Source organism: Rutilus rutilus (assembly GCF_951802725.1).
Source record: "Rutilus rutilus genome assembly, chromosome: 1".
Taxonomy (NCBI): domain Eukaryota; kingdom Metazoa; phylum Chordata; class Actinopteri; order Cypriniformes; family Leuciscidae; genus Rutilus; species Rutilus rutilus.
The window spans coordinates 14,148,713-14,163,628 of NC_140209.1; the positions used below are offsets into that span (position 1 = coordinate 14,148,713).

At 43.9% G+C, this 14,916-nt stretch overlaps 1 protein-coding gene across 1 annotated transcript; it reads left to right on the plus strand.

Annotated features, from left to right (window-relative positions):
- Window positions 1–12,837: 12,837 nt before the first annotated feature.
- LOC311304169 (E3 SUMO-protein ligase ZBED1-like) lies at window positions 12,838–14,255 on the plus strand (the record flags this gene model as incomplete). The annotated part of the gene is made up of 2 exons (XM_084431039.1): window positions 12,838–13,306; window positions 13,789–14,255. 2 exons carry the CDS (start codon window positions 12,838–12,840, stop codon window positions 14,253–14,255), a joined length of 936 nt encoding a protein of 311 aa, XP_084287165.1.
- Window positions 14,256–14,916: the final 661 nt, after the last annotated feature.

Sequence of the window (14,916 nt, forward strand, 5' to 3'; positions counted from 1 at the left end):
TGTACTGATATGCTCGACCCTCGAAAGCAAACCGAAGAAATGGTCTGTGTCGAGGAAGAATCGAGACATGAAAGTACGCGTCCTTCAGGTCGATCGCTGCAAACCAATCCTGGGGACGGATGCACTCGAAAATGCGTTTCTGTGTGAGCATCTTGAACGGGAGCTTGTGCAGGGCCCGATTCAATACTCGCAGATCCAGGATTGGTCGTAACCCACCGCCTTTCTTGGGTACAATGAAGTAAGGGCTGTAAAACCCTGACCTCATATCGGCTGGAGGGACCGGCTCGATCGCGTCCTTCGCCAGCAGGACGTCGATCTCTTTCCGCAAGACCGGAGCATCCACTAGACGCACACGGGTGAAGTGGATGCCCCTGAACTTGGGAGGCCGGCGTGCAAACTGAATTGCATAGCCGAGCCGGATGGTGCGGATGAGCCAGCGCGACGGACTCGGGAGCTCTAACCAGGCTCCGAGAAACCGCCGCAACGAGCCCACCCGCACGACCGGCGTACCCGCGGAGGGGCAGCGAGGTGGAGGGCAGGGACACGGCTCTGGTGGCATCGTGGCGGCCGAGAGCGGGGTCTGGGTGTGTAATTGGACAACACCTACCTGCCTCCACCGGGGGACAGACGGCAGAGAAGACCCGAGAGTGTTCTGCTGCGGGCTGTCGCCTGGCGAGGGAAGGGGAGGAGACGAGGAGCGAGGCCCACGGGCGGCTGCTGGTCTCCGAGCCTTCCGGCCCAGCGACAGAGAGGAGTGGCGTGACCGAGGTGGCGCCACTGCTATCTGAGAGCTGGGGAGAGGGGACTGAGAGTGGCGAGACCCGAGGGTGGCGCACACTGTCGTCCCACTCTCTAACGGACGAGACCGCTTGTTCAGCAGCCTCATCCGTGAATGACCCAGAGGAGGAAGAAACTGCTCTTTTATTGAAATTGTGGGTACCACCGACCGGGTGGTCGGTGGCGGAACAGAAACAGACACAAACAAAAGATTTTCCACCCGGCCCTCCTCCGGGGGAAGGAGGGGAGCAGAGGCCCCCTCCCGTAGAGCAGTTCCTCGGTCCTCTGGGTCGCCCGTCTCAGGAACGCCTCTTTCCTTTCACCTTCTTGGGGGGTGGAGGCGGCTGAGCGGGCGGGGGAGCCCTCTTACGACCGGCGCCCCGCCTCCTGGAGTTGGACTGCTGTCCAGAAGGAGGAGCAGAGGCGGCCGCAGGAGGGCGCCCTCGGCGACGAGCAGCCCGAGGTTCTTCGGCCACAGGAGACGGACCAGCAGCAGTCCGTTTCCTGGGCAGGACATGCCGAAGCGCCTCAGACTGCTTTTGGGCGGCGGAGAACTCTTGGGCGAAGTCCCCCACCGAGTCGCCGAAAAGGCCCCCTCGGGATATGGGAGCATTCAGAAATCTGGATTTCTCTGAATCCCGCATATCCGCGAGGGTAAGCCAGAGGTGGCGCTCCTGGACCACCAAAGTGGACATCGCCCGTCCCAGAGAACGTGCGGTGACTTTCGTCGCCCGGAGGGCGAAGTCCGTCGCCACACGCAGCTCCTGCAGCACCCCTGGGTCGGGACCACCTTGCTGCATGTCATGAAGCGCCTTGGCCTGGTGGACCTGAAGCAACGCCATGGCATGCAGGGCGGAAGCGGCTTCTCCACACGCCGTGTAGGCCTTCTCGGTTAGACCAGAGGAGAACCTACAGGCGCGGGAGGGGAGTGAAGGGGCACCCCGCCAAGTGGAAGCGGTTTTCGGACACAGCTGCATCGCTACTGACCGCTCCACCGGGGGGATTCCCTCGTATCCCTTAACCGCTCCACCATCCAAAGTGGTGAGGGAGGAGGGGTGAGTTGATCTATGTCTGGCAGTCAGAGGTGCCATCCATGACCTCGTCACCTCTTCATGCACCTCCGGGAAGAAAGGGACCGGAGCGGGACGCTGAGAACCAGCGCGACCCGCCCCGATACACCAATCATCAAGCCGCGAAGGCTCGGGACACGGTGGGGGGTTCCACACGAGCCCGACATTCGCGGCCGCCCGGGCAAGCATAGCGGCCAGCTCAGGATCCGGCTCGGCAGCAGCCAACACACCCGAAGGGGGTAGACCCGCCGAGTCGTCACCTGAGGATGACCGCTCTCCCTCCGATGCAGCGATAGACATCGCATCTTCAGGTGGCGCCCCGAAGGAAACAACCGGAACCGCACGGGGCGGCACCAGTGGCTCCAACGGGGGCACCGATGGCAACGGCGCTACAGAGGAGTGGGAGCCTCGTGAGGATCTTTCACCTGGCGAGGTAGTCCGCACTGTAACCCTCATACGCTCACCAACAGCCACAGCCGAAGTAGTCGCCTGCTGAACTGAACCAGCAGACGAACTAGATCGGGTGTAGACTGAAGGGACACCCTCAGCAATTTTCTGCTGAAGGATTCGAAGTCTCGAGCGGAGCGTCGCCAGAGTCATGTTCCCACAATGAGAACATGACTCGTTCACAAACGCTGCCTCTGCGTGCGCAAAGCCCAAGCACGGGACGCAGTGTCTGTGACCATCACCCTGAGACAGAAGTCTACCGCATCCAGAAACACACGGGCGAGATGACATCTTTGTCACGTAGACAAAGAAGCAGGTCGCCCAAAACTCTTTTAGGAAAGAGAGAGAACCTCTCTTTCAGTGCCGAAGCACTCAGGGACCCACCGCGGCCACACACGGGGAAACTGCAAGCCCGTGTGGGCACTCAAATACCAGCCGTGAAAACGGCTTTTTTTTTTTCACAGCTGGCAGAAGCGGCGATCACTGACGAGGCTGTCACACCGGCACCAGAGAGGACTCTTCCCGAAGAGACTCGTTGAAAAAACTTCACTTCTCAGGCGGAAAACAGCAGCACAAAGCAATCTGTTCGGCTCCGAGGCGATAAGCAATGATGCAATGTTTACTTCCGCCTTTTATACCCGCGCTGGTAGGCGGGATGCGGAATGCAAATTTTGCATGCCAATTCAGTTTCTCTTTCATTGGCTCGTTGTTAACTCTCTCGAAGGTGGTTGGATCCCTGGCGTGATCCCAATTCGTCAGGGGAACTCCCCCGACGAGGCGTCGGAGTTCCCTGCTGACGAAAGGGAACCTATTTTTGTGAGTGTCACAAATATTTGTAACCAACAATTACCCTCAGTCTGCTGACACAAATGAAATTAACTTTAAGTGTCAATTTACAGGAGATCTGAAGACATCAGCATAATAAATGAGGTGAAAACAGGAATTATTGTCATGAAATAAAGAGTGTTTTCAGCAGATCTGTTAATATTGATGAGCCTCAGACTATCAACACTCATTCAACAAGCCATTCAGGATCATCAGCAGATCATCTCACTTTATTCTGAGTGTTTGCTGTTAGAAACACATTATTTGAGACAGAATACATGATAAAAGTCTATAAAACTGCTCTATTTATATACAATACTGTAATTGCTCACAAAATCACAGAGATAAAACGTCAATAACACACTAATGATACTCATCTTCATCATCCACTACAGCTAAATAACTACAGCAGCATAATGTGATGATTGCTGAGGATTTATCTTTTTGTTTGGCTTTGGTTTCGCCCATCTGAACCTTTCTGCAACACTTTTTCGTTGTATTGACTGAAGGCAGGGATAATTGATCTCACCTTGAGTGGAGGACATTTAGGACATTTACATTTACATGTGGCCGGCTATTTTCATAAACGGACATTTCATCCCCTCACTGTTTTCAAAAATAACATTGTGCACACTTGTCAGTTTTCAGAAGTGTTAGTTTACAGGCGTTTCTTCAACTAGGGGCACTTTTAGGCTTGTAAAGTTGAATAAAAAAACTTGTTTGTTTCACTTAACACAGTCTCATAAGTTTAAATAATTTGTCTAGTTTTAAGGTCTGTAAGAGGACAAACTTAGATTACAAGAGAAATTGTTAATATTTTAATTTTTTTCCGACCTGCAATGAACAAATGTCATTTCCACCACATCTCAATATACAGCTGTTATTTAAAAACAGAACTCATGCCACTCAAGAATAGTCTAAGATCCTTTTTGTAACTAGTTTTATCAGTTTTTCCACAATGTACAATAATTATACATTTGTCAATGAGATAAATTAACTGCCCTAAGGACCAAATGGTGAACTGTGCACTTGTCACACTCTGAAATTTAATATTGGTTTGGGCAAGAGGTTATTAGAAAATAAATAACTAGAATTTTTATATTTAGTAGAGCATGATCTCGCAAATTGTGGATACATTTTTAATGTGTGATGAGAACTTTTTAAATATTTTTTAAAAATGTGTGTGGTGATGGAAATGACAGGGTGGTGGTGGAAATGACAATGAATTAACGTGAATGTAGAGAAACAGTAGAGATATTTATTAGAAAAAACTCTTAAACTCATCACACTTAGTAAACTCAATTTATTACAATATTATAATATAAAAGTATTACAGAAATCTACTCTTGCAATCCATATCAATTGTACTTTGTAGTCATAAATGTCATTTCCACCACATGCTGTCATTTCCACCACAGAGGGCAGTGTGGTGGAAATGACATTTTTGTAGTTTTGTGTGAAAAAATGGAAGATAGCTTCACTGATTAGCTTTGAATTAATACATAGCATTTAATGTATGCAAAATACTCTTATTTAACTTAACTTTTTAAAAACACCCTTGAAGGTACAGCATGTCTGGAAATGACGTAGAATAAATATATGAAGTGATCAAGCAATATTTACCTTGATTTTTCTTCTTTTGTTCTTGATGAAAATTTAAAATTCCCTCCACGTCCAACATGTGCTCTGATGTCTCTTAACATTTCCATAGAAACCACCTAAACAATCTTTCACAAAAACTTTTTAAAGGGACATTACAGTGTTGTGGTGGAAATGACACCAATACTGTGCAACAGCTATATTTTGTATAAAAAGTAATATTGATGGTGGTCTCACATTAAATACTATAATGTATTTTAATTATTTTACTAGTACTTAATTTAGGTATATTAATAGTTACCAGATAAGTCATATTTTTAAACTGTATTTTCATTGTTAAAGTTAAAAATCCTGGGTTTGCGACAAGGAGAAAACAGTGATTTTGACACCTATAAGGAGGTTGAAAAGTATGAAAAAATCATAATAGAAAGGTAGTAAAAAGTTTTTAAGGAGGTTTTATTGTTAGTTTGAAAAGGAAAGAGGAATTTGTCCAAAATTATGTATTTTTAAAAATATGACCAAAGTACATAAAAGTGCCCATAGTCTAAGAATCACCCTTACACGAACCTGTGTATATGCCGTCAAGAGCAGTGTAACAAGAAGCTTAAGCTCACGTTAGTCAATCAGAATCCCGAACATAGTCACATACTGTGACGTCGGCTTCCTAAAACTCCGTTTTTTTCAGTTTACATGCAAATGTGCAAACAAAGTTTTCCAAAATCTTTTGGAGTTTTTAGAAAGAATCGTTTTCAGACGCGAATTCTCCATTTGCGTGTAAACGAAGGGCTCAAACGAAGGGAAATGTCTCAGTTTTTCTAAATAACCATGTACGTGTAAACAGGGCCTTAAGAGAGGAGAGGTGAGTGAATGTGGGCTCAACAGTGGTGAAACGTGACTGGCTTTTCTGCGCTCGGCAAAGAAATGGGGACGCTTGGTGTTGCTCGAGACCATTGGGGTTTGTCCAGCAACGAAGATAGCTAGCTAGATAGATCGTATCGGTGTAGTTAGATAAAAGTGGGACTGGGTGTGTAGGAGCGCTGACCACAGAGTATCTGCCTTTCCACGCTGTCAAAAGCTTTCTCGTAGTCAATGAAGTTGACATAGAGGGGTGTGTTCCATTCGAGTGACTGTTCGAGGATGATGCGCAGCGTTGTGATCTGGTCGGTACAAGATCTAGCTTTGCAGAAATCCGCTTGTTCATCTCTAAGCCGAGGGTTTACTGTCTCTTTCAACCTGTTTAGAATCACCCAGTTGAATACTTTGCTTAGGATGGACAGCAGTGTGATGCCTCGGTAGTTGGAGCAGCAGCTGAGGTCTCTTTTCTTTGGAATTTTAACAAGGTAACCTTCCTTCCAATCTAGCTTTTTGGAAAAGTTGGTAGAACATCTCCACGCTGGTCTCCACATCAGCCTTCAGCGCCTCTGCTGTAATGCCATCAGGTCCTGCAGACTTTCCGTTCTCCAGCTGCTGGATAGCCTTGTGGATCTCTTCTTTCGTGGGCGGGTTGCAGTTAACCCCCAGAGGTCTACGGTATCGCCGGCGATACCAGATCGCTTTTTTTTTATCAGTGTAAAAGAAACTCATAAATACTCTGTTGACTTTGATTTTCCATAGGAGTTTCATACATCAATCGATTCTGTTAAATGTGTATTATTTTTGTGTATACTCACAATAAAAACAAAGTGTGGTGCTTTTTGCCAAATAAAGAAAAATAAACACGAAGCTAGGTTCTGCCTTCTCTCTGTCCGTGTAGTCCATTCTGAAACGCGTCCGAAAATGAATCATAACTCAGCGAATACTTCTCACACAGGCATGTGAGTTATGTCTTTATGAAGCTTGAAATCTCTTCTTTTAAATGAAGTAATTTATATAAAACACAAATGTTTTCAACTCATGTAATCCGTTTGAAAGCAAGGAGAGGTACCGTTTTTCCTTCTGCCTCATTATCTTTATAATCAGCTGCGGGCGCCCCGCCCCCGCGCGATTCACATGTAAATAGTTTAGGTGATCTAGTATGCATCGCATACGCCCCCCGATCAATGCCATAAAAACACAGTTTCTATCAGACTTACTGATAGTTCATCGCGTTTTGAGTATGGCACGCTTCTCCGGTAATAAAGACGCCCTTCAGATGATTCTGGACAGCGAGGAAGGAAGAATGCACGATACCGGGTTGTTTCCTCAGAGGAAGATTGTAACAGACGACGAACGGCAGCATATTGAAGAGCGAATTCCGCCGAGGACACAATTTCGGAGTAAGTTTTACTTTAAAGTCTTTTGTCTTTTATTTTTCGTGTTCGCATTTATGAGGAAAAAACAATATTACGTGACAGTTCTCCATTATGGACGCGAGCGCTCTAAGCACTAAAAGACTTTCAAACATTCACAGAGACCTCAAAACAGAAAGTACAAATCCTTTCTTTAAAACGAATTTCGTTTTGTATCAATTATATCTTAATTTTAATAATTTTTTCATTAACAAATTTACTGGATTTAAAGTAAATATAGGCTAGCAATCACAACATAAGGTCTGAACTGGAGATCATCATGAACCCGTAGCCTACTCGCCTCACATGTCTAAATTTTTTTAAATATCTTTACAGAAAGCTGGTTCTAAACAAAACCATCCAAAACAAAAAAAAAAACTATGTAGCCTAATAAATGTGCATTTCTCCGGTGCGTTCACTAGCCTACTGCGAAGATCGCGAGTCAATCATCAACTTCATCTTTGCCAGAAGTTAAATTTAAATCGCGTGTGTGAATGAATTATGTTGTTTTAGCAAACTGTATTGCTATACTGAGATGAGTAAAAATCAACTGAAATATGTTTAAGTAAAATGTAGGCTATTTGTATAAGCAACGTATTAAACGGCAAATTAACAATATGCACTAATATTTCATGAAAACAACGTTACAGTCAGGCGAAATATGAAAGACAACATTTTGTTTAGATTTGGGTACAGTTTTTACTGTAGAATATACTGCCACATCAAATAAGCTTTTGTTTAGCAATTTCTATATATAAAATAGCCTACTATTTTTGTCAAAAATAAAGTCATCAACTAAGATGTTAGCTGTTCCAATGTTGGCTATATTCAAAGTAATGAATACATAGATAAAATGTAGGCCTATAATCTTTTTTTTTTTACAAAGAAAGAGTACACTTGAAATATTGTTGAAATTGTAATTATTGTTGTTGTAACCTTTTTAACTTTGAAATATGTATGATAAAATGTATACTTTAGTTTTTACAAAGAAAGATTACACTTGAATTGTTGTTGTAATTGTAACCTTTTTAATAAAAAAATATATTTACAAGGTAGATGTAAACAAACGATTAAAAGGTAAATATAAGCCTTTTCTTTAAATAATTTTTATTGTGTTTTATTAGTGACAAATTTGGGGAGAGGATAAATATTCCAAAACTGAAAATACAGTATGAGAATTAACTGCACAATTACTAGACATGTTTTCCTTGGATATTATAGGCCAAATTGCAAGCACAATATGTGGAAAAATAAAAAAGAATTGAGATGCTTCCAACTGTTGCTCTTGCATTCTTGTGGCTCAGTGACTCACCTGAATGAATGGCTAATTAAGTATGCAGGCCCCATTGTCTCCTGAGGTGTGAACCACTACATATGCATTATCTGTGACGCCCACTCCGCATATTGGCTTTCCAAACAGAAAGTGCTTTGCAAAATTCAAATCAATGTATTGTGTTATGTGAATGATTAGGCAGGGTGATTTTCACATCATTTTGAAGAAAAAACACTAGGCAATGACATCTATTAGACAAAAGTCTTATTGGCACATATTTAGTATGTGTTTTATGGCCTTATTTCAGAAACTTTAGTTTTTAGTTTTTTCAATAACCACGCATAAACATTATTCTCTCAAAAATGCAGACATGTACATTCTTGTTGCTCACATATTATGGTAGCCCTGTTTGTGCTAAATAGTGTGTAATTTTTTTTTGCCATTAATATGTTTATAAGCAACTGAAAAAAGCACAAATGTCAGGGCATGTCAGAACATCTCAAGGACCCCAAAAACACCTCAGACCCCAGAGGGTTAATGGGCAGGTCGCTGTCCACTGGCTGTATATCAGGTGGGTCTTGTGGCGCTGGACTGTTTAACAACTCCTCAAAGTACTCCACCCATCTTCTCTTCTGTCCTTCCTCCTCGGGTATGGTCTGATCATCTTTGCTCTTTACTGGTCTCTCAGTCTTATTGAACTTGTCGGACAGCTTCTTGATGGTGCTGTATATCAGGTCCCTCATGTTCCCCTTGTAGGCTGCTGTTTCTGCTTCCTTGGCCAAGGACACCACATAGTTCTTCTTGTTTGATTTTATGCTCTCCTTTATGCTTCTGTTAGCTTCTGTATTTTCCTTCTGTGCCCTGACTTTTCCTGCTCTTGTACGGCTGTTGATGACTATTGATTTCTTCCTTTTTCTTTCCTCTATTTTCTTCAGAGTCTCTGTTGAAAGCCACTCCTTGTGTGATTGTGTTTCTTTGGGCTCAGAACTTCCTGACACATTGATACAACTGTTGTCTTCACCTCTTGCCACTTATCTTACAGGCTCTCATCCTCAATCAGTTCCTTCAAGACTTCAAATTTGTTTATGAGTGTGATCTTGAACTCTTGTAGCTTCGTTGTGTCCTTCAAGGGTGAGGTGTTGAATCGTGGTCGGCAGGTCTGGGCTGTACCTGTGTCTCTTCAGCTTCAGTCTCAATCAGGCAACCAAGAGATGTTGGTCGGAGTTGACGTCTGCTCCTCGTCTCACTCTCACTTCTTGAAGTGACCGTCTAAACTTCCTCCCAATACACACATGTGGTTCTCTGTTGACAAATCTGGTGACACCCATGTAGCTTTGTGTATCCTTTTGTGTTGGAAGAATCTCCCTGCGATGACAAGGTTGCTTGTGGCGCAGAAGTCGGCAAACCTCTCTCCATTGTCGATCATTACGCCAATACCCTGTTGACCCATGATCTCCTCATATCCTCTGTTGTCGCTGCCGATCTGTGCGTTGAAGTCACCCATAACTACAATGATGTTTCTGTTCGGACGGTTCTGGACGATGGCGAGCAGTCCTCTTTATCTTCTTCGTCGCAGTCATTCGTTGAAGCATAGCACTGGATGACATCCATATTGATTCTCCTCATCCTGGTTCTGAAAGAAGCTGTTAGGATCCGTGATCCATGTGCCTCCCAGCCAGTGAGTGCTCTCTGGGCAGTCTTGGACAGCATCAGGGCTACTCCATGGGTGCGAGGCGCAGCGTCATCTTCATGTCCTGAGAACAGCACTAGCTCTCCGGTGCTGAGTCTCTTTTGGCCTGCACCATTCCATCTGGACTCTCATTGTTAGTTTGCAGCTCCTCATCTCGGCTGCTACTTGTGCCGTCTTTCCCGCTTCGAACATGGTACGGACGTTCCATGTTCCGATGGTAGTTGTTGTACTGGTAAACAAGATGGTCGTCGGCCTGATTGCTTCCATGAGGCTTTCACTATCAGGCCTCATAAGTTCTCCTGCGTAGGATCCATCATTCCCCAGGACCTTGGTGTCTTGATTTTCTTGTTAATGTTTCTGTAGCGGTGGTGTTTTTTACGGGGAGGGGTTGCTAGCCCCTCGCCCAACCCTCCTCCTTTCGCATCTGGGCTTGGGACCTGCCATGTCGGAGTTTATGGTCCAGTTTGAACATAAAAGGCTGAAAGTTTTTGAAATTTTCAGTGCATGTGCGTGTGAGGTAAAAGGACACGAGCTGTTGAAGCTCTGCCCCCTGTACCGGGAGCAGCAGCTCATTTGCATTTAAAGGGTCAGACACAAAAACTGTTTTTGCTCACCCTCAAAGTGTGACAATTTTACATGTTATATAAAAATATATGTGGGGTATTTTGAGCTAAAACTTCACATACACACTCTGGAGACACCAAATACTTATTTTACATCTTGTGAAAAGGGCATTATACCACCCCTTTAAACAAAACAGTTTTTACAAAATAAACTGAAATGATTACTGTCTCAACACAGCTTTGCACAACCAGCAGAAAGAGAGCAGCTGGAATGAAGAGAAGCGGTGTGTAATCCTTGTTGTTATTTTTGCATAATTATGTTGGTTTATAGATGTTTTGTCGTTCGAATAGTGATGGCTCGATCATGAACGATTTGTTCATTTTATGTTGACCGCACATGCGCAACATCTTATAGGTTCTGTACAAGAAACAGAAATGATAAGTTCACCTCTCGAGTCTTCGGTTGACTCTTCGTTGATGATGTCGACTTGATAATCAAACGACTCAGACACAATGACCTGAGAGAGGAACTAATCATTTATCTGGTACAGTCTGGGCCCTCAATATTTCCTGAATCTTTTTCCCTTAAAGGAGAACTCCGGGCAATTTTTAAGTTAATCTTGATCGTTAGACCTTTGTGAGTACTGTCTATAGAAGAAAAAAAAAACGAACCGGATCGGTGCTTGCAACACGGAGCTACTACAGCTAATGTCCAGAGCTCCCACTCAGCTATAACGGCAGTTATGGGGGCATATACATAAAGGGTGTCTTTGTGCCTGTTAACAGACACAAAATGCAATTAAAATGTCTGTCCAACATGAACAGGGCCCTTACATGACAACAAGATGCGTTTAGCAACTTAGCCATTGTTTAAATTCACGTCCCATGGGAATTCAGTTGTAGCCGGAAAAAGGTAAACAACAGTGTGCAGGTGTGAGGAGCGTCGTGTGTGTGAAGAGTGATGATCGGAGTTGCTCACAAGTGAAGAAGAAATGGTTTGCGTTTGTGCCGTTCCAAATTGTGGCAACAGAATGCGAAAATAAAAAAAAATTACATTTTCATCGTCTTCCTTTCCATGACCTCAATATTCTGCAGTTGTGGCTAGTTGTACTTCAACTTGATGTGCAAACTCCCATAAGAGTACTACGCGCTAAAGATTACCGCATTTGCAGCGAACACTTTGAAAAAGCTGACTACACAGACACAACACAGCAGGGCAGGTTGAAGAAAAATGCCATTCCGTGGACGAAGACGGGTGCAACCACTGTGGAGGTAATGCAAACTTTATTTATCCTTCCATTTGTGCAGACACGGCTTGAGGAGAGATGTGCAGTAATACATGTTTTTGTAGTCTTGTTTGCAAAACTTTCATTTACACACATGACGCTCCTCCCACCTGCACACTGTTGTTTACCTTTTTCCGGCTACAACTGAGTTCCCACGGGACTTCAGCACGAGATTACAGCTAGCCGTCTAAAACACTATTTTACGTGAATTTAAACAATGGCTAAGTTGCTAAAAATTGCCCGGAGTTCTCCTTTAATCAGTATGTCATTTAGGGCTGGGCGATATACCGAATATACTCGATATATCGCGGCTTGTAGACCGTGCGATGTAGAAAATTACTATATCCTGAAACTCGCGGACATTTTTTTTTTCCTTTGTTTTTTCCCCCTCTTGTCCTGTCCAGCATCGAAGCAAGCATAATGATTACCTTGATAACCTAAGTTAAGAAGCTTATTTTATTTTATTTTTGATGCTTGTTTGTAGATTAACTTTTACATACTCGCGGACATTTAACTCCAGGCTTCTCACACTCTTTCTCGTCTTTCCCTCTCACAGAGAGACAAAACAAACGCACATAGTTACAAACATCAGTCTGTCGCGCATGCAACGTCATACGCCCTCGACCAGCAGAAAGATAGCGGCAGCAGGTGCTAACGGTTACACATGGAGGAGGACGAATTAATAAAAAAAAAGAAACAGCACAGGATCCATCGTCTGGCGGTGGTTTGGTTTCAAGAAGGAAGATGTTGAACAAACAACGGTGATATGCAAAATCTGTCGTAAAAGCATCGCTTCAAAATGTAGCAGTACATCAAATTTATATCACCATTTGAGAAACCACCCGCTAGAAAATGAAGAGTGCTTGAAACTCCGCACGACAACATCTCAGAGCGGTGCAATATCAAAGAAAGTGCCTAAGCAACCAGCACTCACGCAACTGAGTTTGGCCTCTTCTATTTCCAGATCAACGCCGTACGACAAAAACAGTCAAAAACAGAAGGAGATAACGTGTGCACTAACCCACCACATCGCGAAAGACATGGCCCCGGTTAATGTTGTTGAAAAGCCCGGGTTCAGAAAGCTCATCAACACACTTGACCCAAGATATAATCTGCCGGGTCGCAAATATTTTGCAGAGAAAGCGCTGCCTGAGTTGTACATTAAAGTGAGGGAAGAGCTGGCCAGTCAGCTTGTAAATGTGACCCACTTCTCAACAACTGCCGACATATGGAGCAGCCGAACATGTGAGCCATACCTCAGTTTGACGGTCCACTATATAGACAATTGGGAGTTGAAAAGCAAGTGCCTTCAGACGAGCTTTCTTCCTGAGGATCACACTGGCGGGATCATCGCACAAGGCCTGCAAGATGCTCTCATGTCATGGAATTTAAATGAAGCTCGTCAGGTGTGCATCACCACCGATAACGGCGCTAACATCGTCAAAGCTGTGAGCCTGAACCACTGGACACGTCTACAGTGTTTTGGCCATCGCCTGCATCTTGCAATTGGTGAGTGTTTTTTACCACTGTGATAAAATAGTAATTATCTTTATTGATATATGAGCAATGTTATAATAGCCTACTGCATGGTCATAACACAGAATTTAATGTTAACATATGTTTCCCATGCCAATAAAGCTGTATTGAATATTAGAGAGAGAGAGAGAGAGAGAGAGAGAGAGAGAGAGAGAGAGAGAGAGAATGAATACGAGTGATTTTTCAAAAAAGTACATACTGTACTATACTAGCTTAGGCACCTTAGAGTTACATGTTCTTTCTTTTTCTGCATTAGTGTGTCAGTAGACTGCTCTTTATTGTGCTTTTTTTATTTTGAAACTTATATTTTTTGATAGCATCTTCACTTTTACACAGTACTATATAAATAAATAATTACCAAGAATTAGTTTAGTGTTAGACTGTGTGGATTTCTTCACAATTACTATACCCTTTTAAATTATTATAACATTTTAAATGTTTGTTTTCATTCTCAGAGAGAAGCATGAAGGACCCCCGTATTGACCGTGCTGTTGCTGTGTGCAAGAAGGTAGTGAGCAGCTTCTCTTTCAGTTGGAAGAGGAGGAGAGACCTGGCCACAGCGCAGCAAGAGCTAAATCTCCCGGCACACCAGCTCATCAGTGAGTCTCCTACCAGGTGGGGATCCCGAGAGAAGATGATTGAGCGGGTACTGGAGCAGGAGCAAGCTATTTCTCAAGTCTTGGCTGCAGACAAGAAAACCCGGCATCTCGTTCTCACCTGGCAAGACCTGGAAGTTCTAGAGTCAGTGCACAAGGCTCTCAAACCTCTCCTGGAATTCACAGACGCTCTATCCGGTGAGAGCTATGTCACAGTGTCCTATGTCAAGCCTGTTCTCCATCTCTTCCAGTCCAGCCTCTTGGCACATCAGGAGAATGACACCCCACTGACCCAGTCTATCCAGCCTCCATCCTGGATTACCTGAGGGAGAAGTATTCTGATCCTTCCACTAACGACCTGCTGGACATGGCAGGCTTAGTGGATCCCAGGTTCAAGATAACATACTGCACAGAAAAAAAGGTGGAGGCCATCAAGAGCAGAGCCATAACCGAGATGGAGGCAATGCTCTATGAGACTGACCAGGGCACAGCTGAGTTGGCTGCTTCACTGCCTCAAGATGCAACAACGGTATCACAGCCAGAAGAGCCACTAAGGAAGAAATCCCTGGGCAGCTTCTTTAAAACTGCAGCAACATCTTCCGCCACACTCTTCCAATCTGTTAATGTTGACAGTGAAGCAAATCCATTGCAGTGGTGGAACGACCATGATAGTCGAGTCCCAAAATTGGCCGTCACGTGTCACTTTCACTTTCACTTTCAAATAGATAAATAGCCCTGGATGAGATGCAGTAGGCATTTTTGAGGAAAAGTACTTCAAGTGTTGTTTCTATATGATTTTTAGGTGCTGAATCCATTTCTGCCGTATAACAAGTTGTAAACATCACTGTTTTGGCATAAACAATAAAAACAAAATGGCTGCCAAAAAAAAAAAAAAAACTTTTAATGCATTTATTGCAGTTTAAACATTAAACATTATAACTAAACTATGCGTTCTCAGAATATTTAAACATGTAAACAATGAAAAAA